Genomic DNA, 21,182 nt, shown 5'->3' with positions numbered 1-21,182 from the left:
GACCCCAGGCTTCGGTTGCTCACTGTTTGACCCACAAGCATCTATTGACCGATGTCTTCATCAAATGTTTTCTACTCGAGTGTTGAGGTTTCTCAGTTGACACGCTTGCTGTGCAATGCTGTCTCAGCGGCTGTATTAAATTACACTTTGAAATTTGGGGGCATATCAGCTTATTTTCTGGTAAAGCCAACAATCAGACGACCGTGTCAACATTAATTTCAGCTCTGCACAACTCTGTGCATCCAATACAGAGATGAATTTGCATGGCTTTGCACAAACACTGACGGGGAGAAAATATTTACGTATTTATTCACATTTGAGAAGTTGGAAATAATTGTTTTTTGCTGAAAGAATTCTAAAAATTATTGTTGCAGAATCATCTTTTGGTTAACTAATCTATTGATCGAGTAATCATTACCAGCTGATCTGGATTTTTGTGATTTTCACCTTATTTCAGCCTCAGTTTATCTCAGTTTCAATATGGACTTTAGAAACTGTATGGGGAATGTTTCACAACAAACACAGAGATGCTTGGCATTAATATGGCGCTCCAATAACGGGTTCAGTTTTTTTGTTGTCAAATATTCAAGTGCAGAAACAAAAGGAAACCTGTGAATCACTGGTCCCAACTCTGAAGTCAGCTAGATTTTCTTCTTGTTAGGAAGCTTGTCTATCCTCAGATGACTTTGGGACTGGTGTTGAAGTGATGGATTAGACTCCTCTGCCAGCATTTCCTCAGCTCTGCTGCTTTCCAAAGCGTGCACGCACACACACACACACACACACACACACACACACACACAAAGAGTCCTTTACAACTGTATAAAGCACTGGCTGTTTTGGGCACACTAGATATGCATTATATCTTAACCAAATAAAGCTGCTGTATCAATGGCAAATACAATATGTCCGTCATTAGACATCGACATGCTTTGTACCGTTCTGATGAATTGGCCTTTGTCCGTCTGTTGTTCTTTTTCCTCAACAGAAAGAGATCCAGGCCATGAGCCAGTGTCACCACCCCAACATCGTGTCTTACTACACCTCGTTTGTGGTGAAGGATGAACTGTGGCTGGTCATGAAGCTGCTCAGTGGTGGTAAGTGCAAACTGTTTCCAGCTCCTCTCATTTTTTGGTTGACTACAGAGGAGCAGTAGGAAGGGGCTACTTGCTGCCTGTGATGTTAAGTGTGATTGTAGGGAATGCAATCCTGTGTGAGCTGAAGCTCTTTTCCGGGCTTGAACTCATTCGGTGCAGGAGCTAATAACAGGGCAGAGGTAATAACAGCCCCCTGGGGCAGGCGTCATGGCATTGATCTGGTAGGGCTGCAATTAACCAGTGAGAGGAGCACGAAGAGGAGCCCACCGTGGACAGACAGACAGACAGACAGACAGAGAGAGAGAGAGAGAGAGAGAGAGAGAGAGACCTCTAAAAATGCATTGATTACATCTGCTTCCGATTGTATTGTTTGATTTCATTTTCAACATATTAAAAAAATGGATTATTGTGCTGTAGTTAATGATATATTCGTAGTTGTAGATTAAACGGTTAGTGAGGAGGTCTCCTAGAAACAAGCGGCGTGTACAGTAAGGCATCTTTTGCCAAACGTTTGACAAGTGTGCACAGATAGATCCACACACCAAACATTTACACCCTGATTTTTACCATCCCTAAGTCCCCTCGGGGCCCTTGTGTAAACAGCGTCCCACTGTAACGGATAGTGCCCATGTGGCACGCCTGGCTCTCTCCGATGCGCCGGAGTCTTGAGCTGCTTGGCAGCCGCCTCGCAGCTGGGCCCAGGGCACAGTGCCCACCAAGCGATGCTCGAGCAGGCGGCCAGCTTCACAGCAGGAGCAAACGCCACTTACGATGGCCTCTCTCTCTCTCCCTCTCTCGGCCTCTTTGTCCTTGTGAAACGGAAGCCCTTGATGTTGAGTTTTATTTTGTGGACTGATTAAATGATGTGTCGTGGCAATGTCTGCCATGAAGATGGAGCTCAAATGAGGTCAGCTTTATAGACCATCACTCCACAGGTCAGAATATACCAGCTATGGTCGAGTCATCTTGCTTGATGGAGCATAAGAAACCCTGCGCACTCCGACTCCATCCTGTCCCACGTCGTCTGCTTTCGAATTACTCGTAACCAGAGCCCGACCGATATTAGTCTTTCACAGACATATCGGTATCCGCACTTGTGTTTACCAATATGAAATCTTTTATTTTCCAGAATAAATAATGAAGAAAAAAAATTGCATTTCATGTTTATTTTCTAAATGGAAGTTCTATTTATTTGGTTTATTTGTGTTTTCTTTTTATTTATAGTTGTTTATGGTTAAAACTAAAATATCAAGCCTAATTTACATTTCTTTGTCATAAAGGTTTGATAACGACATCTAGGAATCATTGACAGATAATACAAAATATATATATATATATATGTATGTATATATATATACATATATATATATATATATATATATATGTATATATATATGCCAATGTATCGGTATCGAAATCTTGTACTCCCTAATATCAATATCAGCAGCGACCCCCAAAAAATCTATATCGGTCGGGTTCTACTCATAACAGCTCAACAGTTGATGTGACAAAGCCCTGACATGTTTTTATAATGATAGGTTTGTTTCCTGTGCCAACTGATGAGGCAGCACAGTACATCTCTGCAGGTCTCATTCTTAATAGAATAATATCATTAGACTTCTCAGTAGTATCATGTTTGTTTAGCAGTATTTTGCTGCACATGCACGTCACGTTGACCCATCCAAAAGAGTATAGGAAGCTGGGTTTTATGCAGCATAATAGCCAAATAATCTGAAGATGTTTCCATATGCATTCTTTGAACACAGCCAGTGGCCAGTTCTTTGTTTTTCTTCTCTGTTGAATGTTTGTATGCCTCTGCTGTTCTACGTGCTTATGGCACAGATGGTACGCCACTCACGTTCCACTGGAAAATACCACAGGTCACTAGCATAGTGATTGCCAGCCAGAGTTTTACCATCCAATTTGAAAAATATAGAAATTGTGATTTTGTTAGAAAACACACAAAAATAATTAATTTAATAATATAGAAGATGATGGATGGAACCACGTTTGCAGCTTATTGCTCGTAAAGTAATGCTTCAGAGGTATCATATATTCCGGTTCTCGGTACAGTCTCTTTGACTTTGTCAGTTTTTTTAACCTAAAGAATTAGGACTCCGAAGGTTTCAATCTTTGTTTGGACAGCAAATCCGTTCAAGGCCAAACCTGCAGCGCTGAGCTGAGGTACGTACGCTTAAGGCGCGGGGCTTTTCAGGAAATTCCTCTTCTGAATGTGACATGTGAACAACTGCTAGATTAGAGTGCCGCATAACCCGTTGCTGGTCAAACTCGCATCCACCGAAACCGACAGGGAGAGAGTGAGTCATGCCAAAGCAAGCGGGTGAATGTATTCCCAGGAGAGTCACGTTGAGCTCTTTCGGACATACAATCCCTGCTGCAGAACTCGATCCGATGCCACTCGAATGAAAATTATGAAAAGACTTTGTCAAGTTTGGAGCCAGTTGATTTGTCACATCTCGATTTGGCCCTTAGATATTGCCAAAATGCTGACAGCAAGTCTTGATGGTAGCTCCAGGATCTAGAATTAATACTATCCAAAATGCAAGATCACCTTTTGTTCACTTATGTTATGTCATGTTCTTTAAGCCAGAGGAAATTATGGAGTTTATTGAAAGTTTTGACAGACTCTTCCCTCAGGCTGAGCCAACGATCCTCTCCCCTACACGTTGTTTCTGCACTACCAATGACTTGTCACAGCCACTCCCATGCCCCACCCTCCCTCTCCCTCTCCAACTTTGCTTGGCACTCCCCATCGTCCTTTAGCACAGTTGGCAGCCGCTCTCATCACCTTCACTCCCCCCCTCCTCCTCCCCCCTGCTCCCCACTTTGCTCCCTGATCCTCTCCCCTGGCCTCAAACCTCCTGCTCTGACCAGGAGAGTGGAAAGACTCTGAGGCCCTGTTCACACCACTATATTTTGAAAAACGATCTCCCCCCCATGATTTTCCTCAGCAGGGGGGCCTGAAACTTCTCCGTAACGATGGATTCATTGGAAAGACGCATCTAGCTGTACAAACACTGTAGTACCTATTTCCGGCCTATATGTGGTGCTGTTTTCTGCTACAGAACTCCACCAAAAAAAGAAGAAGAAGAGGTGGAGCATACAAATACTCGTAGAAGAAGAAGCCGAACAACAACAACAGTACGAAGATGTTGAGTGAGAAGGGAAAAGAAGACTCCTTTGTTTGGTCCGATTCTGAGTGTGAACTGCTGTTGCGACCTATGGTCGCCTCGCTGAGTGGCGAGTTCCGTGCTCCGTGGCTGTGCGTGTGTGGCGTGCAGCGGTGGCCGGAGCTCGCACTTTGCTGGTTCTACTTGCTCTGTGGTCTCAGTGAGGAATCCTCACTCTGAGCAGTTGCCGCGTGACAACTGTTTGGTTTCTCCCCTCTCCCCGGCCCTATTGAGTGACAGAGCAAGAGTATATATTGCCCTAGCGACCCAAGAAGAGTCAGGATCTGATGCAGCACCGTCACAAGCCTCTAGTCCGCCAATGTTGTTGGAGATGCTGCGGGCGAGGGTCGAGGGTCGAGGGGTGGGGTGGGGCGATGACATCATTGTATGCGTATCTGGCGTTCACACAAACTCAAATACACAAACGCAGGGGGGAGATTTGTCTTCTCCACCCTGGGACCTGGATTCAAAAGAGTGCGTTTTCAGGCAGCGAAAACTCTGGGTTCGTCTGGACGGGAGGCGCATACGTACAAGACTTCCGCGTATTTACAACAAATTTGCATTCGTGTAGACAGGGCCTGAAGGTGAGGTTACTGGATGAGTCACATTCAATTCCTGGCTTTTTACACCTTGACAGTTTTTGTGTGAAGTCCTGAGAAAGGGAGAGTTTTGCCATAATCCAACGCGTAACTAAAATTATGATTTGACATGTGCATGCTCCACAGCGCTCTGCTGACAGAGAGTTTATATATCCCCTGTGATTTGTGCGAAGTCTCCCCCTGGGGGCTCGGACTAGCACCGTTCAAACCAGGCCAACAGGTGTCATTTGTCTTGGTCACTGTAGTCATTCCCATGCCAAACGAACCTTTGGATTGTTCGCCCGTCAGTCAGTGTCAGCAGGTTGAAACAAGCTAATGAGGCGTGAAGAGTTCCATCATACGAATTTGAAAGTGGCTGACAAGGGTGGCATTTAGTGATCCTCCAAAGACGGCGTCATGCAGCGTGAGTGCATGTGTGTGTGACTTGTCAGCGTTTAATCTGAAGAAAGTAGGAACTAAACACTATCAACTGTTTTTTTTCCCCCTTAAAAGAACAGTTTGCCATTTTAGGGAAAAAAATATTATTTTCTTGTTTGCAAACAGTTAAATGAAAAGATTGATTAAACTGTCATGTCTGAATATTAAATATGTAGCTTGAGCCAGCAGGCCGTTAGCTCACCTTTGCATTAAGACTAGAAATGGGGAAATGGCTAGCATTGCTTTGTGCAGAAGAACATTTAAAGTTAAAATGCATGAAAAAAAATTGTTTTACAACCCCTAAACAGACAAATGCAGATTTTAATAATTTCGAGCCAGCAGATCCAGGCTGGCCATTTTTTTTCATTATGCTAAGCTAAGTGATCCAGCTGCTATGGGTAGCCTTATACCTGGTGCACAGACATCACCATAACTTCTCATAACCAGTTGAGTGAGCAAGGAAAGAGTCCGACACAGCTACACTTTGTCCTGTAATCACACCTTCATTTGTTGGCTCATTAGGACTACGTCCCCCCCCCCCCGACATTGGAACTTGGCCCTGTAACTTACCCCTCCTCCGCCTCCTCGTTGTCACCTGTCACTTCCTCTCCTCCCTCCAGCAAATCCCAGACAAGGAGGTGAACATCAGACCGAGTGCAGCAGCGCCGATCGAGGAGGGAACCGTGTGTGGAGAACAGAGGAGGGGGAAAAAAATCTCAACAGGCTGCCTTTTCTCAATGAGCTTCAAAGAGCTTTCACATAAGAGACGCAAGGCTGCACTCTCCCTATACTCTCCTCCTGCATCTTTCCCGTTCACTTATTCACATATGGGTGTTCACACGTGCACCCACTATGTCTCCCAGTCAGACACACATCGAGGTTGCATTTTCCCACCTCCCCTCGTCTGTCTTCCCTTTGAATGGGCTCGTCTCCTCACTGCTGAATCACATTTTCTACTGTGCACCGTCACTGCACGAAGAAGAACCCGTTGAACCCTCCTTACTCTCGCCTCTCTGTCTCGCTGTGTCTAAGACTCCCTGCAGTAACACTGTCTAGTCTCAGATTGCCCGTCATCGTCTGCCTCTCTCTCTGGATAATGCAGCAAGTGCTCATCTGAGTGCCGCCGGCGAGGACATCCTGACGTGAAGGAGCAAAATTAATATCTTTGCACCCCCTCGCTTGGCACAGTTGCCAAAACGCAATCAATTATGTCCTGTACTTGTGTTACTGATAGCCTTTTCGGGGCCTTGAGAAGGCGATTTTGCAGCTTTTGTTTGCAAGTGCTGCTCAGTGTGTGTGTGTGTGTGTGTGTGTGTGTGTGTGTGTGTGTGTGTGTGTGTGTGTGTGTGTGTGTGTGTGTGTGTGTGTGTGTGTGTGTGTGTGTGTGTGTGTGTGTGTGTGTGTGTGTGTGTGTGTGTGTGTGTGTGTGTGTGTGTGTGTGTGTGTGTGTGTGTGTGTGTGGCTGAGCGTGTGTGTGAGCAAGAGAGGGAGGGACAGATAGACAATGTGGCAGTGTGATGATTGTGTATCGCTGCAGCACAATAAAGCTTTACAGGCAAGTGGCCTTCTATTTGCTTCATTGCTTTGTCCCCGTTCACCTCGTGTCGCCCAATTTTCGCATCATGCCAATTGCAAATGATGATCCTCTTTTTGGATAGATAGCCTTTTAGTCTTTGGAAAGTCGCACAAAGGAAGTTGGTTTGAACTTTTCATCCACAGCGCTCCTTTATTCAGCAGGAGCCGGGCTGAGGGAGACATGGTGACCTGTCTTTTTATTTTTTGGGGCCCTAAGCACCCAGGTCAGTTAACAGAGCTACACCAGTTCTCCATTCACCCGCGGAGAAAGAAGACAAAAGACAACAGTTTGTCTTATAACCCCGAATGTTTAAACTCCACACTTACTTTTACTGCAGAAAAAAAAAAAAAAAGGCCTTGAAGGCAGATTCACACTAAAATAGAAGTCGCACGCTCAGTACGTCTAAAACTGTAGAGCTCAGCTTTATTTGTGAATTTTGCTGCAATGATGACGTAATCGACACTCCTGTTCCAGAGCTCCTCTTTAAACGATGAATAATGAAATGCCTCTGACGGTAGCCATGGTGATTTTAGCAGGCCATTTGATATGATTAGCAGGTGAGAGCTCCTAAAAGACCCTGTTCAATAAAAGTCTTGAAACAAGCTGTTCAGTCAATGATGTTGGTAGGTACTGGCTGTACTTTCTAAAAACATAGGTTGCACAACATGAATTCTTAAGGACAGATTTACCCTTCAAAGAAAGTGTAGTAATGAATGTTCTGCATTTCCTCCCTGCACCATTGGTTTGTTTTGCCATGGCCACATTGAAAGGTTATGGTGATGTTTACGGTTAAGGGACTTAACTCAGCGCAATCATTTGTTTGGTTTTTTCCATTAAAAGAATCTTGAATATGGAATAAAGGTCTTGTGTTCTCACAATCTAAGTTGTCCAAACAACATAAGATTATACATGAATTGTCGTGACTGAATGCCTGCCAATCCATGAGGAAGTATGTGTTTTCATAAATCCTTTTTTGCTTTAGATTGGCCTTAGCAAATGATATTGGCTGGCCTGAGGTGACTGTGTCAGCGATGTGAGATCTTGATCAGAAGTTAAGAGCAGCAGCGAGACAATTTATTTACCAATGGGGTTCCTTCTCTTTCTCACAGTAATGTTGACAATCATAAATGTAGTTTTCAAGACTAAAGTCCAGCCTTTTAAAAAAAAAAATCTGTTTTCCAGGCTCCGGGTTGGACGTGATCAAGCATATCATGTCGCGAGGCGAACACAGGTCAGGCGTCCTGGACGAGGCCTGCATAGCCACCGTGTTGAAAGATGTTCTCGAGGGCCTGGAGTACCTACACAAGAACGGACAGATCCACAGGTAACGGGGCTTGTTGCCCTGCACGTAATAAAAGTGACACAGGACCTTTATCATTGCTCAGTACACAGGCCTTGTCAGGCTTCACCTTGAGGGTTTATGGAGCAGAAACACATAACTCCGCCCCCGACTGTTTCTTCTCTGACACTACCATACTACGTTTTGTATCGGACATTTCTTTTTAAAAATATTGTGACATCTGTGTCCTTTTGTGATTGTATTGATTATATTTTTGTCAAGAACACAGAAATAATTGGGCTGCGACGTGTGCTAGGGGGAAGATGCAGTAATGATGTGTTTATGGCTCACCACTAGAGAAGGGTTCTGAAGGGGGAAAAAAAACATGCTCTCCACTCACTTTTTTTATTAATGTTACACAAAATAAAACCTGCAGTGTTTCTGTAGCAACTTCAAGTCAGAAACTGGTGCGAGACACACTGTAAATAGACTTACCACATACCAGGTCTGGCTGATAATCTTTAAGAGCTACTATACTGTTCGTATATGCATAGGTGGAATGTGTCAATGGCAGATTTTCGTGCCGCAGGAAATGGGATGCTGGAAGCTCTCCTCTAAGCCTTTTCAAGTCTCGGCTAAGTCCCTGCACGCTGGCCGTTACAATGAACCCAGTCAACACACTGACTGTGGAAGCCATCACACTACCTCCTCTGTATTTAATATTCATCACTCACTTTTTCATGTCTCCCTTCCCCTCCCACTGGCGCACACGCAGCCCGGGGCAGGCTACATGTGTAAATAATGCATAGCTCTTCAGCTTGGTTAAGTGCTGAGCAGCTTTTAGTGTCGCATGCCGATGAGAAACGGAGAGAGGCTTGACTGAAGACTTAAACCGCATGCTCGAATGTGGGATGCATCGCGGTCAGCCGTGCAGAAGAAGCCGTGCAGAAGAAGCCAACAGACGATGATATCATCAGCTCATTAACCTGCTAATTAGGAAAACTGCTTTATCCCGTAGACATGCAAGGGGGGGATATAATTGGCGTGAACACCATTTAAAATATTGTGTTAATTAAAAATAAAGTCCACTGCAGCACTTGTCTGTTGCAGCGTTTAAGTATCTTCCAGCGTAATGTTGACAGGGTTATCAGTCAGAGCCAGACAGAGGGAAATGTTTTCCCTGAATTACACCCGTCTTCTACTCCGTGCCCTGTCTAAAGAGACATTAGATTAACATTAAAGCTGAGTCGTTCCTCAGATTCGTCTTTCCCCAGTTTTTCTGAGGCCCACGTTGACATGCTGAGAGGCCATGGTCAGTCCAAACTTGCCGGCTGACACAAATGTGCACATACGGCTCTGTGCGTTCCTCCCGTGTAAGCTGGATCATATGAGCAGGAGCCCCCCAAGCGGGAGCCTCCCCGGGCAGGGGTGTTGGAGAGAGTCAAGTGGGTGTGTTGCTCTACAAGTAATGCGACAAGAGAGAAAGTGTCACATGATATGTTCCATCCAGCCCGAACGGCAGGAAAGCAATTAGAGTCTCGCGGCCGGGGCTGTAGGCTCGAGCAGAGACATTTACCACGAGACGGAAAACTGCTCCACCTCCACGTTCACAGCAGCTTGGAAAATCTGTGATTCAAAGCTGACACCTGTCCTCTAACTCGAGCAGCAGGTAGACACCATACACATGACAAGACAAATACAATTCTAGTCTTGATTTTGTTGGTTGAGTCGAAAAACCAGCCTGCAAGTCAGTTATTGGAAAGTGGTTTTAAAGTTGTGGGGAGCTCTTATTCGATTTCGTTGATGCTGCTTCTGGGAGCAGATAGGCTCCTGTTGTGGATCAAAGCCAAATTGACAAAATGAGAAATAAAAAGATATTTGGAAAAACAGATGAGAGTGCAAATTCAGCGGTATGGAAAAAGCAATCAAAACGTATAACCAAGAGGGAGGAAATTTCTCTGGTCAAAAAGGCCACGGTTAAAATGGAGGAGGTATTTCATCTCCCCTCCCCAGGAGACCCACGAGGCATCTCATAAACCCTCTTTTACGGCCCTGTTAGGGGCACTGTGAGACTGGCACCAGGATGTGATGTCACAGGAGGTGACCCGTTGGGGCTGCGAGGTGCGAGGGCTGCCAGATGAGGATGATAGATCAGCTTGATAGCTTCATAGCCCCGATATTCCCACCTGGCTACTGCCTGGCTATCATTTCAAGGAGGTCAATGAATATGAAGAGATCACACGTATCGTTTAAATTTTCGCTAAGTTTTGGTTGCATAACACCTCCTAATTTTTTTTGCAACATTTCTGAGAGGCTTTAAGGTACAATGAGATGCAGAAATAAGCTTTTGTCTTCTGGCTCAAGCCCACATATTATTTTACCATGTGGCTGGATGACTTGTAGGAGTTGGGTAGGTTGGCTTTTTTTCTCTCTCCACTACAGTATTTCTTTGAACTTGCATGGTGCATCGTGTCACCACCTCCTCCCTCCTCCTCCTCCTCCTCCTCTTCTTCTTCCTCTCTTGTGAATGTTAATGACTGTCTGCACTCTGAATCTTTTTTTCTCAGAGCATTACAATCTGCTGCAATGAACCATAGCCTCCATGGTCCTTGAATAAATACAGGAGGGAAACAATCAGGTCGTCTTGATCACTGATGGAACTTCATTATTTTTTTTTGGAGTGGGGCTTATTGAATTGAAAACCCAGCCTAGAACATTAGTTTTTGCAGATCAGCTCTAATTTTTGAATTTCAACAATCTGAAAATCACCATATGTAACTGTTGTGTTGATGATGTCATAAAGAGAAATACAGTATATGGACAGCGAGTCCCGGAATAACTCCAACATGGCTCTTAATTCAGATAAAAGCCATCTACTGTAGGTATGAGCCCACAAAGTTACACGCTAATTCATTAATTGGACAACATAAGATGTCCCCTGGTGACTATTTTTTTTTCTCAGTCATGCTAGCAAAGCACCTCTACAGATGGTAATGTTGATTGGTTGGTCCAGACTGAGGGCGGCTGTGGCTCAGGAGGTAGAGTCGCTCGGCCACCAACCCGAAGTTTGGCGGTTGATCCCAGCCTCCCCTATTCCACATCCCATGTCCTTGGCCAAGACACTTCAACCTATCTTGCCTCTGAAGGTTCTTCCGACAGTGTAGCGATGTGTATGAATGTGGCAGAAAAATGCGCGGTAAATAGCAGTGCTGTATGCCACTGCTTTGAGTGGTCTACATGACTAAAAAAGCACTATATAAATACATTCCACTTACTGATATATTTCAGCGAGTATTGGATGGATTGACATGCAATTATTAGTCATCCGTTAATGAGCCATCTAATACTTTTACTTTATGACTAAATACTGCACCTACATAAATAATTATTTTCTTATCAGCCTCAGCTGTACTTTGTGTTTAGAGCTACTTGGTAAGTAAGGTAAGTATGCTAACACACTAAACTAAGATGTTGAATATGGTAAATATTATACCTGCTTTACATCTGCATGTTTGACTTGTCATTGTGATCATGGTAGCTTGACAACATTAGCATTAGCACTCAGTACAGCTTCACAGAGCCACTAGCATGGCTGCAGACTCTTGGCCTCGTTAGACATGGGGGGGTATTTCTCTCCTCAACTAGCGTAGGTCAACTCCCTGGTGCATTTCCAGAAATAGAGGCCGAAGACATTCCTACAGCTACTCCTTTTTCTTGGAAAAATTACAGAAGCGAGATGACAGGTTAGCAGATCTTGTGACATGGCCCAAGTGAGTAATTGCTCTAGTCTGAACTCACGATGCCTCATTAAAATGCTGAATATCTCCAGCCCATGCTGATCCCCGAATACAAACATGACCCTCTGAGGAAGAGACAGAGGTTGTGTAAACCAGTATTTTGGGATACTGTCAGACATGCCTTTCCGCCTCAAGTGGTCTCCTCTGCACCTCCCCTCCAATCCCTAAAAAGCAACATCTCATATTACTGGACGTAAATCATCCCTATTGTATCATAGAGGATGAGCGTGTCCTTAATTAAGAAGAAGCGAGTGCAAGAAAGGAGACGATACTATGACCTGTGATGTCAATCCAGCTGTTATGTGAGAGCAGCGAAGTGACAAGTGGGACAAGCCGGAGAGCCGTCTGCATGGCAGCAGACATTTCTTACGCCGGTTCTTCAAAGCCTCTAGCAAAGGCTGTCATGTCCGTTTTTCATCCACCCTTTCCCCATCGTCTGCATCATCCCTAGTCTGACAGTTACATAATTAAATCGTCTCGACATAAATTCACATTAAGAATTTGCCACATGTAGCTCACTGACAGCTCTCTCTGTCTGTGCCGATAAGTTAAAACGCAGTTTAGAGAAGACACAGATAGGGCTGTAGTCAACCAAAGAAAATCTTGAGTCAACTGAAATTGTACTTACTACTTCTACTGCTAAAGTTCCCTCCATGGAGTACCCTTAAATAAACATGAAAAGCTTTTATTTGCTGCATATTAAATCCTTTTAACTTAAAGATTTGACCAAATATTGACATTCTGATATGGTCACACTCCAAGCCTTTAATTTGACAGACCATCCTAATGCAGACAGGTTAGCTGTCTGATTTGAGATGATATGCCATTAAAGTCGTTCAGCTGTTTTATGCAAAACTGCAAGTTTTACAGTCAACTTCTTTTGTCATCCATTTTAACAAAATGCCGCCTCAGCAACAGCTTCTTTGACACAACAAATTAGATTGCAACCGACTCCAATAAAATTTTCAGTAAACATTTCCTACCATCCTCTATTAGTTTGGGCACTTGTAAAGTATTTACTGAGAATCTGTCCCTCTTGCTATTGAAAATAGTAAATTATTTATAAAAGGCTGTTGATTATACACTTTAATCCTTATGATTGTAACACTGGCAAATGTAGACAAGAGCACATCGACCAACCAATCATCCATTGAAATGGGAGGCTACGACCCTAGACACCGATACCATCACCTAATACCAGAGGACACAAACCAATTTAATAGACTAGAAAAGCCCATATTGGAAACAGTAGCAAAAGTGGCATCTCACACATATACTGCTCCTCCTCCCTTAAAGCTGCTTTATAACAGCTGAACTCGGAGGAATATCAAGTCAATCGTTGCGCTGATGCAAGCACATGGTTCTCATTAGCATGAAAGAGGAGGATGTCAACAAACACCTGTGTGCTGCATCAACTTTAGTTATTCAAACATCAGACATAAACTCTCGCATATTTCTTCAAGTGCTCTGGGTAGAGTCGTGAAACCTTGCACGTGTACTAGAGAGGTAGGGGGGGAAAGTGTTTTAGAACTTATTTGGGAGAAATTCTTCTAACTTATCTGCCCTGTGCAGTGTCCCAGTCTGCTTCCGGTTACTTTTACCGTCCCAGCACTCAGTTTGCCCTGCAGTGGGAATCCCAATCGTTTGGTTTCAGTCCACGGTTCCAATGTGTCACATATGCTACATTTCTTCACCTGTGGCTCACTGTTTGCCACTCCCTACCCCTGTCTGTTGGCAGTGTGGTGTTTTACTGGAACAGGCCACAGCAGCATTTAAACAAACATCTGAACTATGACCTGCACGCTCTCGAGCATTCTCGGTACAAGAGTCTTGAGTTGGCTGCTTGCAAAGATTGTACTTATAGCTGCAGGAGAGGGGGTGCTACAGCAAAACTGGGGCCTCAGGAAGAGTCAAGGATGCCAGGCAATAGATTTTTTTTCTTATTTTCAGGGAAGCTTTCATCATGCATTTGTAAGTAGGGCTGCAACCAATGGTTAATTTAATTATCGATTGACCTGTCGATTATTTTACCGATTATCGATTAGTTGCTTGGTTCATAAAATGGTGATGAAATGTCTACGGTGTTTCTCAAACCCCAAGATAATGTTTTGTTTTATCCGAACACCAAAGCTATTTAGTTCACTCTCATAGAGGAGCAAAGAAACCACAAAATATTCACATTTGACAAGCTGAAATCAGAGAATTTTGCCTTTTTTTCCCCCTCTAAAAACAACCTGAACCGATTAATCGATTATCAAAATAGTTGGCGATTAATTTCGTAGTCGATTACTAATCGATTAACTGTTGCAGCTCTATTTGTAAGCATGCTTCAGTTGTCTACAATATTTTTTTTCCAACCTCTACATTTACCTCTACAGCATTTGCAACCCACATATCTGGTGTTTGGCATGAGTGGATAGTTTATGAATTATATGTCTAATAAAGTGGTAAAGTGAGCCTTTGTTTCTTGTAAGCTGTGTCACGTCGCATCTCCAAACCAGTATTCTGAAGGTCAGTCTATTTATACTTTTTAATTGAGATTGTTTGCTGGAGTGATCCAACAGCATTTAGCTGTCTTTAAAAGCTGCAAGCTTTTTAAAAACTCCAGTGCCCCTATCTGGTAGCAAGGTAAACTGCTCCGCTGTTGAGACGGCATTTCCTTTGAATTATCAGTCTGTACAGTTTTATGTAAAGGGTTGGGGAAATTTATGAAAACAAAATCTGTCAGAAAATGTGTAAGTCAGTTTAGTGGCAGACTACGTTCCGGGACTTGCACCACTTTGATGTTCTCAACCCTTTCAGAGTCTATCTCGCATTATTCTCTTATAAGATGAACATTCACTTCCCAACAGACTGGACAGCAGCAATAGCTGACTGACTGTCTTTCAGTCGACCCTTAGACTTTATCGCCGAGAGTGTGTTGCTATGACAACTCTGTCTGGCTGGTGAGATGGCAATGTCCCCTCTGTGTGGCAGTCTGCGCAAGTGTGTGTGCGGGTGTGCACAGAGGCCCGCAGGCAGGCAGGCAGGCAGACGGCGGCCCCTGTTGAATCCGCTTATCACCACCAGGGGAGGCCGAACAGAGTCAAACTAATTAATTGTATGTGTGATTAATTAAGTGTTTTGATAAAAGCCAAGTCTGCCAAAAAAGATGAAAGCTTTAAAGCCTATGTATAAAATCAAGCCATTTTTCAAGTCATCAGTGAGCAATTAAGTAAAGAAGAGATCCAGTCAGTGACTGAACTTTTGGTGTGCGCATTTTTGTGGTGTTTTTTTATGTCTTTACTTTTATGTTTACCATTGAAACTACACGAGACACCTTATCACTTTATCTTTGACAGCTTCTGATGAGAGGCACTGACGAGTACACATTCTTCTCTTGTCTTTCACAGAGATCTCAAGGCTGGAAACATTCTCCTTGGGGCAGATGGTTCAGTACAAATTGCAGGTATTTAGCCACAAGGCGACACCACCTTCCACCCAACCTGCACTGGTGCTGCGACCTCATTTACCGCTGTTAGACTGCTGACTCTGTTCCAATGTCTTAGTGTATTTGAGCACAGGAGGCCCACTCTGAGGAAGAACATTTACCTACTTCACAACACTATGACTGACTTACTGCTTTTGGGTCCTTTGTGTGTTTGTCCATGTTTCCCCTCTCTTTTTCCTTCCTATAGACTTCGGTGTCAGTGCCTTTCTAGCCACAGGTGGTGACATTACTCGAAATAAAGTGCGCAAGACGTTTGTGGGAACGCCATGCTGGATGGCCCCAGAGGTCATGGAGCAGGTCGGTCCTCTTTAGCATTGAGCCACGAAAATAACCGGGACAACGGAAAACACCCGATTAAACACAACTTTGTCTTGGGATGTAAAAGTGTAAATGTAAAATTGTCTGAGAGCGTAAATGTAAAATTGAGATACATTTTTTTCTGACACTGTTTAAGTAATCTGAACACTCTAGCCATAGCTCATCACCTCTAGTATTACTAAGCACTCCCCGACCACACAACCAAGACTTGGATACCTGCGGTTTTGTATGATTTTGAAATTATGTATGGTTTAAAATGATGATAAACTGTGACAGGAGAAAATAATTCATAAATGAGGCAGTTTCTAATGAAATAAGTTTTTCTTTTTCATGTGTTAATGCAAGAATGAAACAAACAAACTTTTCCGTGAACAATCTTTTCGATTGTTTAACCTTAAATCTGAATACTAGATAAAGATGAAAACCATCAACCATCGGAGGCACGATGCATGCCCTGTGTGCTTGTTGTACAGGGCACTATAGAAGTATGCAGGCTACTATATAAGCACTATTTGTAATCGATTCAAAATGTTTTTTACACAACATAAAAGATCTTAGTGTTTTGCACCGCTGCTTCGGTGTAGAGCTGTGTACAATGCTCTTTGCACCGCAGTTGCTCGCTCTGTCTTCCTCTCTCTCTCTTGCTCTTGCTCTCACACAAACACACCGGGAAAAATCCCACAAGTGTCGCTGTCCCATTAAAACGTTCATAAAAGCAGCTTAAATTCGGTAAATACCGTTTTTCACTGAGTGTTCAGGCAACAAGCGTACTGTTTCCTGCAGCAGGTAGACCTCGGCTTAACAATGTGTGCGCCTGCGCTCAATGTCATCAAGAACTGTTGTGTATAGGCTGAATGTGATTTCTGTATCTGCAGGTGAAGGGTTATGATTTCAAAGCAGATATTTGGAGTTTTGGGATCACAGCCATTGAGCTCGCCACAGGAGCTGCACCTTATCATAAATACCCGCCAATGAAGGTGAGAAGAGAAACACTGTGGAACAATCTTATCTTCAGTGAAATGTGTCACTAATAACATTGGACAAATGTAAAGTGACTTCCACTCGTGGACACCACCTGTGAAGTTTGTGCTCTTCTTCAGGTCCTGATGCTGACGCTGCAGAACGACCCTCCAACCCTGGAGACCGGCATCACAGACAAGGAGATGGTGAAGAAGTATGGGAAGTCCTTCAGGAAGATGATCTCCCTGTGTCTACAGAAGGAGCCAGAAAAAAGGTGCCAACTGTTATGCCTTTAGAGAAAGTCTCATAATACTTTACAGCCTCCTTTCTCGAACGGTGGGGCCACTTTGAGTGTGTCGTGGATGAAAAAAGTTTTGAAGGGCACAACACTGTAAAGTGTGGCACCATGAAGTCCTCATTCAGGCCTTCAATGCCGTTTAGAAACAAAACACAGTTAGATTTACATTCTTCAATGCTGATGAGCATCACCAGATTACAATTGTTTAAAAAGCATATATGCCTTGTACTGCCTTTTAAATTTCATATACACTATATTGGGCTTTAGGCCCTATGTTTTTAACAGTGTATGAAGACCTATGTATGTGTATTACTGCACAATTTGTTTGTGAAATAAATTTGAGTTGCTCTGAAGGGGCAGTGAGCTATTCTAAAGAAATACATGTTTTGTAAAAATCTGCGAATATTTCCTCGACATCCGTTAGCTGTCGGTTCTGGCTCAGCCCAGGCTACGTAAATCTAAAACAAAAAATGGTGCGGACCCGCTCCCATGCATACACGGGGAGAACATGCAAACTCCACACAGAAAAGCCCTGAATGGTTTTAGTCTGAACCTGGATTCAAACTTCTTTACTCCTTCTTGCTGTGAGGCGACAGTGCTAAGCACCACACCACCGTGCAGCCCAGCCCTAATTATGTGTGCAATTGTGGACACTCAGTTTACAGGCAGTAGAACTGAACTGGAACTTCGCTCTTTCTAAGCAAAGCAGCATATCACTTGCTTCCATTGTCCTCACCACAACCATTGTGTTACATAATGCCACAGTAGTTCTTTCTGACAAAATGTCCCAGGTTTTGTCCAATCGCTGGGAGTATAAAAGCAGTGACAGTCAAATGAACAGGTCTAATTCATTGTCATTCTGCTTTTTTTTCAGGCCAACGTCCTCAGAGTTGTTGAAGCATAAATTCTTTCAGAAAGCAAAGGTAGGTGCTCCGTGCTCCCCTCCGGGCCCCCGGGACTGAATTAATTGCACAGTGAGTCAGCATCACCACCGCTTGAGCTGGATGATGAGTAAATGTCCGAGACTGCAGAAGTGGTTGTTTTAGTGTTGCCTCTGTTTAAAAATCAATCTGAATGCTATCTAGGACGACAGATTGATGTTTTCTGGGGTTTTTGTTTTTTTTGCTCATTCATCTCATTACTGGCTGTCCTGATCTGTTTCTAACAAAGGCAGCGATAATCAGTCTAACTCCAGCCTCCGGCTGCCCAGTGCCCTATCAACTGGAACAACCAGAGCGCTGGCTCAGCATGTCACACAGCCCAAATACAACCTGGTTGGTTGCTGTTCATGACCCTGGTCAGCAGCGGGAACCACAATTCTCACAGATGTACAGCAGAGGGCAGGCTTTGTCATTATTTGAGCACCAATAGGCCTGTGTCAGCCAGCAGGAAGGATCCCAATGGCTATAGAACAAGCATATGATCATTGATTTGCAATATAGCTGAAGAAATATGTCCCTTTATGTTGATAGAGAGAGTTTATTTGTCAGTGATGTGTTTCAAATGTTTGTTTCTAAATGAATTACCTACTGTTAGATTAGAAGAACAAAAAACACTTATCAGAGAACGAATGTTGTGTTTAGGGTGAGTAAAACTTACTTCATATTACATACTTTGGAAAACCACCAAAAGACATATAATTGTCAACAAAAAAAAAATCAGGCCAAGAAAGCATTGGTAACACACGTTGTGCGAAACGTTAAAAGTAACTGGAATGATTTTGAATTTAGTCCTAAAATATTGACAGCATGTTGGTTAGTGTAGTGAAGAGTAATTTAGGGAGTAATCATGTAACAGTAAAAACAGATAAAGGGAATTTTGGAGTGACATCTGTTTTTTGTTTTTCCTCATTTGACAGAACCACGATTATTTACATGAGAAGTTAGTGCAGAGGGCGCCCACAATAACAGAGAGGTCAAAAAGGGTAAGACCGCGCAGGTTTCTACGTTATTATACAGTTTTCAGTTTTATCAAAATAAAATGGAAAATTCCAGCCGATTGCCAACGAGACAGTTTTGTGCACATGCGTGTTGTTGTCAGGTTCGCCGAGTGCCAGGCTCCAGCGGGCGGCTGCATAAAACGGAGGATGGCGAGTGGGAATGGAGCGACGACGAGCTGGACGAAGAAAGCGAGGAGGGCAGAGCTGCTGTCGCTGCCTTGCGGGTGAGAGGAACCCACAACTCGTTTCCCCCCTCACGTGGACACAGTAACACTTTTGATACACATGTTGTCTTTTTCATCGCTGTACTCTTGTTTAAATTGTCATGTTCATGTCTGTGCAGTAGCATGTTTGTCCATTGCCTCTCCACTGAGTCTCCCCCTGTATGTGTGTATGTGCTGTCGGACGGCCAAGGAGCAGCAGGTGAAGCCTGCTAGCGCCCCCAGGCGTCAAGTGCGCTTCGCCTACCCACTCGAGCTGCCTGCGCCCAGGGTTGTTCACTTGTCTCATAAATACGGATGGCATTCCCCTAACAAGGAAGGGCTCTCTCTCTGCACGTTAGCTAGGGAGCATGTAACAGCTTAGGGTAAGGGGAGGGGAAGACTTTGTAGGGAGGAGAAAAGAGCAGGCAACCTTTGTTGGATCTTCACAGCTTCTATAATCCAGATAATCAGGTTTATCTTGGTTAAATACACATTTGCCTTAGCGGCCTCGTAGGACTTGTTTTCCCATAACTAACCTGTGCATGGACAAGATGGATACGCTGATATATCTTCCAGATAGTACTGGCTTTGGGTGGCCATTACATAACCAACAATAACCAGACTAAGTTGTGCAATGGTTGGGAAAAAAAGGTTACATGCATCATGTGTGACAAGAAAATCTGTCCACACCGTAGATCACGTGAGTGGAATTTGAAACACAAGTCACCTCATGGAAAATAAGCCAACTGAAAAGTAGGGGCAGGGAAGCTTTGCCTGGAAAGAATACAATATAAAACATAAACATGAACTGAATTATTATTTTTCCAGAAATAAGGACTTTAATTATTTAGATTGACAGTTTGTTTCGAGGGAGCATTATAACCAAAGGAGTAAGAGTTACCGTTCCTGGAAGCCATCTGTATTTCCATTTCTCTTTTCTAAATCCATTTGTATTTATTTATACTGACTAAATCACTTTTTAATCAATACAAGCCAAATTATTAGTCCTGTAAGTGCTCTTCTCTGTCATTTTTGTTTGACCTAATTACCATCAAGTACCTCAAATTCTAAAAGTGTCTCCGCTGCTTTTCCTGCTGCTTTGTGACTGGCTACTTGTTGGCAAACTGAACTTTGAATTCTCAAAAACTCCAATGAACTGGTGCTCAATAATTCAAGCAACCCATGCTTTTTAATGCCAATATGAAATGATAATTAAATCTGCCCAGAAAGACGTGCACGTTATTAGACTCTGGAGCCTGGCCGAGTGTCTCAATAAAAGGCTGAACAAGAGCCGCTGTGTCCGAATCAGTCAGCAGATTCCGACGCCACGTCACCTCCTCTTAGTCAAGTCAGTTTGTTTTCATTTAGGCCTGCGGGGCGTCCGTCTGAATCAACATTGCTGCAATTTGTTTGAACTTGAACCTTTTGTTTGACCGCCTAACAGTGTGTGACTTCCTCCTGACCTGTCGCTGCTTCATAGCTATTCAAATCTAAAACCTTGATGACAAATGAAACTCCAGAATGTGTCTTCACTCGTTTACCACTCGATTACTCTGTTAGCACAGCGGCCGGGTGACATGGACATAATCGTATATGATAGCAGTAGACTCTATATGGTTTGAGGGTGGTTTGTATTTGGTCATTTAGCTGTTTAGTAGTTAATCCATTGATGTAACAGCTCACATTAAAATCCAGTGAATCCACTATTCCCATGTAATCAAAAGGCTTGTTGATTAGCAATATTGTTTGAAATAGCCAGAACTGTTAAAGGGATAGCTACCCTGCATAACTTCTTTCTGTCATCTCAATAAATACCGAACGCATCGTCCAACCATATCAGCAGCAGTCAGTGGAGGGTGGTTGAAGAACTATTAGCGTCTGACGCCTCTGTTCCCACTGCAAAGACATCGATACATGAGGCACGTAAACGAGTGAGCCATCTTAATCCGATTACCTCTCCAGCTTCCTCTCTCGCATTCTTCGCATCAGCGCGTTCCGTTTTTTGGGTTTTTTTGCTT

At 43.6% G+C, this 21,182-nt stretch overlaps 1 protein-coding gene across 2 annotated transcripts in view; it reads left to right on the top strand.

The window, feature by feature from the left end:
- oxsr1b (oxidative stress responsive kinase 1b) overlaps positions 1-21,182 on the top strand; it is a 39,096-nt gene that overhangs the window by 12,730 nt on the left and 5,184 nt on the right. For both annotated transcript variants that reach the window (XM_035619237.2, XM_035619238.2), the window contains exons 3-11: positions 989-1,097; positions 8,063-8,204; positions 15,349-15,404; positions 15,634-15,743; positions 16,640-16,741; positions 16,865-16,998; positions 17,897-17,945; positions 18,881-18,946; positions 19,063-19,185. In XM_035619237.2, the coding sequence (XP_035475130.1) occupies positions 989-1,097; positions 8,063-8,204; positions 15,349-15,404; positions 15,634-15,743; positions 16,640-16,741; positions 16,865-16,998; positions 17,897-17,945; positions 18,881-18,946; positions 19,063-19,185 (891 nt within the window). The remainder of the gene's footprint in view (positions 1-988; positions 1,098-8,062; positions 8,205-15,348; positions 15,405-15,633; positions 15,744-16,639; positions 16,742-16,864; positions 16,999-17,896; positions 17,946-18,880; positions 18,947-19,062; positions 19,186-21,182) is intronic.

The sequence above is a fragment of the Scophthalmus maximus genome, chromosome 21 (assembly GCF_022379125.1).
Source record: "Scophthalmus maximus strain ysfricsl-2021 chromosome 21, ASM2237912v1, whole genome shotgun sequence".
In the NCBI taxonomy this organism is placed as follows: Eukaryota; Metazoa; Chordata; class Actinopteri; order Pleuronectiformes; family Scophthalmidae; genus Scophthalmus; species Scophthalmus maximus.
The sequence above is the reverse complement of the archived record's forward strand: the minus strand, read 5'-3'. Positions and strand labels throughout refer to the sequence as shown.